Source organism: Loa loa (assembly GCF_000183805.2).
Source record: "Loa loa unplaced genomic scaffold supercont3.557, whole genome shotgun sequence".
NCBI classification, from domain to species: Eukaryota; Metazoa; Nematoda; class Chromadorea; order Rhabditida; family Onchocercidae; genus Loa; species Loa loa.
Window position 1 is genome coordinate 18210 of NW_018108737.1, and position 3143 is coordinate 21352.

At 23.9% G+C, this 3143-nt stretch overlaps 1 protein-coding gene across 1 annotated transcript in view; it reads left to right on the forward strand.

Moving 5' to 3' along the window:
- Positions 1 to 1747, forward strand: part of LOAG_18823 (hypothetical protein) — a gene marked incomplete at both ends in the record, with an annotated part of 2686 nt that extends 939 nt beyond the window's left edge. Inside the window, 4 exons of the mRNA XM_020451486.1 lie at positions 213 to 382; positions 530 to 617; positions 955 to 1147; positions 1557 to 1747. Of these exons, the coding sequence (XP_020304726.1) occupies positions 213 to 382; positions 530 to 617; positions 955 to 1147; positions 1557 to 1747 (642 nt within the window). The remainder of the gene's footprint in view (positions 1 to 212; positions 383 to 529; positions 618 to 954; positions 1148 to 1556) is intronic.
- Between the last annotated feature and the right edge of the window lie 1396 nt (positions 1748 to 3143).

Here is a 3143-nt window from a genome sequence, read left to right on the forward strand (position 1 = left end):
GAAACTTCATTATTTGGCAAGAAAACATTAAAAGAAACTTCTTATTTGGTAAGAAAACATTAAAAGAAACTTTTTATTTGGCAAGAAAACATTAAAAGAAACTTCATTATTTGGTAAGGAAATATTAAAAGAAAGTTTATTATTTGAGAAGAAAAATAATTGCACTTACATGATTTCTAATCTAACATTAAATCTAGTTAGCAAATTTATAGAACGAAGAATTACCTCTAAATAGTGTCGTATGTGGTCCGAACGGACGTGTCGCATTTTTATTTGCTGATCGATATCATGATACATGGTGCGCACATAACGGTGTCATTATATTTTGGCAACGACGAATGATTGATCATTTAGTACTTTCTAGTTGTCCAACAATTCTCAGGTAAATAACAAAATTTTTTTCATGTTTATTTCGAATAAACAAATTTCAGGTTTTTTTTTTTGTTTTTTTTTTTTTTTTTACAACCAAACATTGGTGTTTATATTAAATAAACTTTAAATTACAGGTTAAATTATAGGTAAATTACAGGTATGGTCCTCAAGGTCTGATAGCAGTAGGTTTAATAACAGGTCATATTTTGATTATTCAAAATGGTGAAATTATATCAACAAATGAGGTATCAATGAATATGTATGATTGGGAATTTTTAGAATTATAAAAATTTTATAATTTATTAATTTTCATACTTTTTATCTTACTTACTCATTTGTTAATCCAATTTATTTTTTATCGATGTTCATTACTGTTATAATTTTAGAAATGTAATTGAAAATAATATTAGGAATGAGAAATATTATTAAGTAGTTATTTTATAGTAGTAATGTATAATTATAAATATTAATTTTACAAAGTATTAAATAATTTTAAAATAAAAATAATTCAATGCAAATTTCATCCATTATAAAAACTGTAATAATTGATATGTAAATTTTGAAAATTGGATAAAATTTTAGGTTCATACTCTATCTGTAACATCACTTGAATGGCTTTATCCATTACAACAACTTATATCAATATCCTTAGATGGTCGAATTATCATTCATAATTTCAAATCAACAATATTGGAGGAGAAGTATTCCAAATTAATAACTAACTTAAATCTTCCCCGTAAAATTCGAAAATCTAATACATCAGCCAAATATATCGGTGAATTGTTTTATTAAAAAAGAAAAAAAAAAACGGAAGGAAAAACGGAAAAAACGGAAAAAACGGAAAAAACGGAACGGAAGGATTTTATTCCTCTTTTTTAAATCAAAAAAATATATTAAAATATTTTTTTTTTAATTTTCAGCAAAAGAAAAAAAGAAAAAAAAGGGAAATAAATTGATTTTCTATCAAAGTATATGGTAAAATTTTTGTTCATTGAAATATTTATCAAAAATTATTGAAAGTTAAATTTAAATTTAAAAAGGGAACAAAAGAGCATTATTAGTTTTGTGTTTAAAAATTAAAAAAAAGGAAAGAAATTGAAAATTTAGAAGGAATTGAAATTTCAATTTAGCAAAAATAATTTATCAGCTTATCATGCGACAAACTAAATTAATCAATCAATTAGGCTTGACATCATTATGCGTTACCAAAGATCGGTTATTTATTGGTGGTGAAACAGGTGCTATTTGGACAGTAACACTACCAGATTTAACCATTTCATTATTTCATTATGAGATTGATTGTATTGAAACAATAGCACATATCGCAAACTATACTATCATTACAACATCTTCTGGCAAGATAAGTTTTCATTAAAAAATATTACAATTTTCATTTAATCCTAAAAATATTTTTACATTTCTTTATGTATGATTACGGTATCATGATTTTGGTACTACAGTTACGGTATTACAATTACGGTATTACCGTTACGGTAGCGTAAATGCAGCATTAGATTTATGGTATCATAAATATGATATTAAAATTACATATTGCAATATCTAAGGTTAATATATGTTACCTAAATATTACAATGCCTAAAATAATAGGCAATTGACACAAATAATGTATTAATTTGAATATAACAATATAATGGATAGTAGCTATTTTAATTATCAAATATTAATTTAATTCCTAGCAAATATTTATTAGTGAGGAAAAATTTTTCAGCCAATCCTTTTTTTTTATTACAAAAAATGAAAATTTTCGTATTCTATGCTATATACTTTAATTAATTATAATTAAATTACAAAATTTGTCAGTAATTATTTTTTAATGAGAAAATGGTACTGTTTGAATAGTTCTTAATCGTCATTTCACATTTTATGAAAACTTTAATTGGTCATTTTCTGCTGAATTATCAATTAATTGCGTAATAGCTAATAAGTTAATGAGAAATTTATTGTTAGCAACAAGCATTAAGCATTGTAATGCTTACTGTTCGGATGATTTCATTAATCAACCAATAATTATTTCAGGGATTAATTATTTCCGGAAATGATAAATCGGTCCGTGTTTTGGATATTCCTGTTTATAGTGTTTTTGTCAAAAATGCTAATTTAATTATTTGTGGAAATAATGAGCAATTATGTGCGATTCAACTTGATGACATGAGAATATTGATGCGACAATCTTTTGCGCATCAAGCATTCGCTTTAGTTCCTGATAGTGATGCATTGATTGTAGTGGACAAACAGTTACTGGTCACTTCATATGGAATTAACATTAATCAATGATTTACAATTATAAATATATGAAAATATTGAATAATTTTTTTTTCCTAACATTATTAAAATTATTGAAAATTTCAATTAATTAATTAATTAAAATCTTTCCATTTATTGGTTGATTATACAGCGAATCATTGTAGACTTATTAAAATTTTGATTGTATGTTAAAGTATGTGAAGTTCGATTACGGTAATCATCATTGTAATATTTTGAAAGGGATAGAAATTATTGAAGAGATTTGTTTAAATTTCAAAGTTCAAACAATGATTCGATTCAATTTTCATTTTGGAATAAAATTATTTGGCAGAAATAATTTCACACTTTTTCTTTTCTTTTTTTTTTAATACATTAACAAATATTTCTTTCTAATCATTTATTTTAGCATATCAATTTTATGAAAAGATTAAAATTAATATATTATTTGTGATGTTTGCTTTTGTAAAATAATATTTTTGTATTGAGGAAAACACACACACACACAC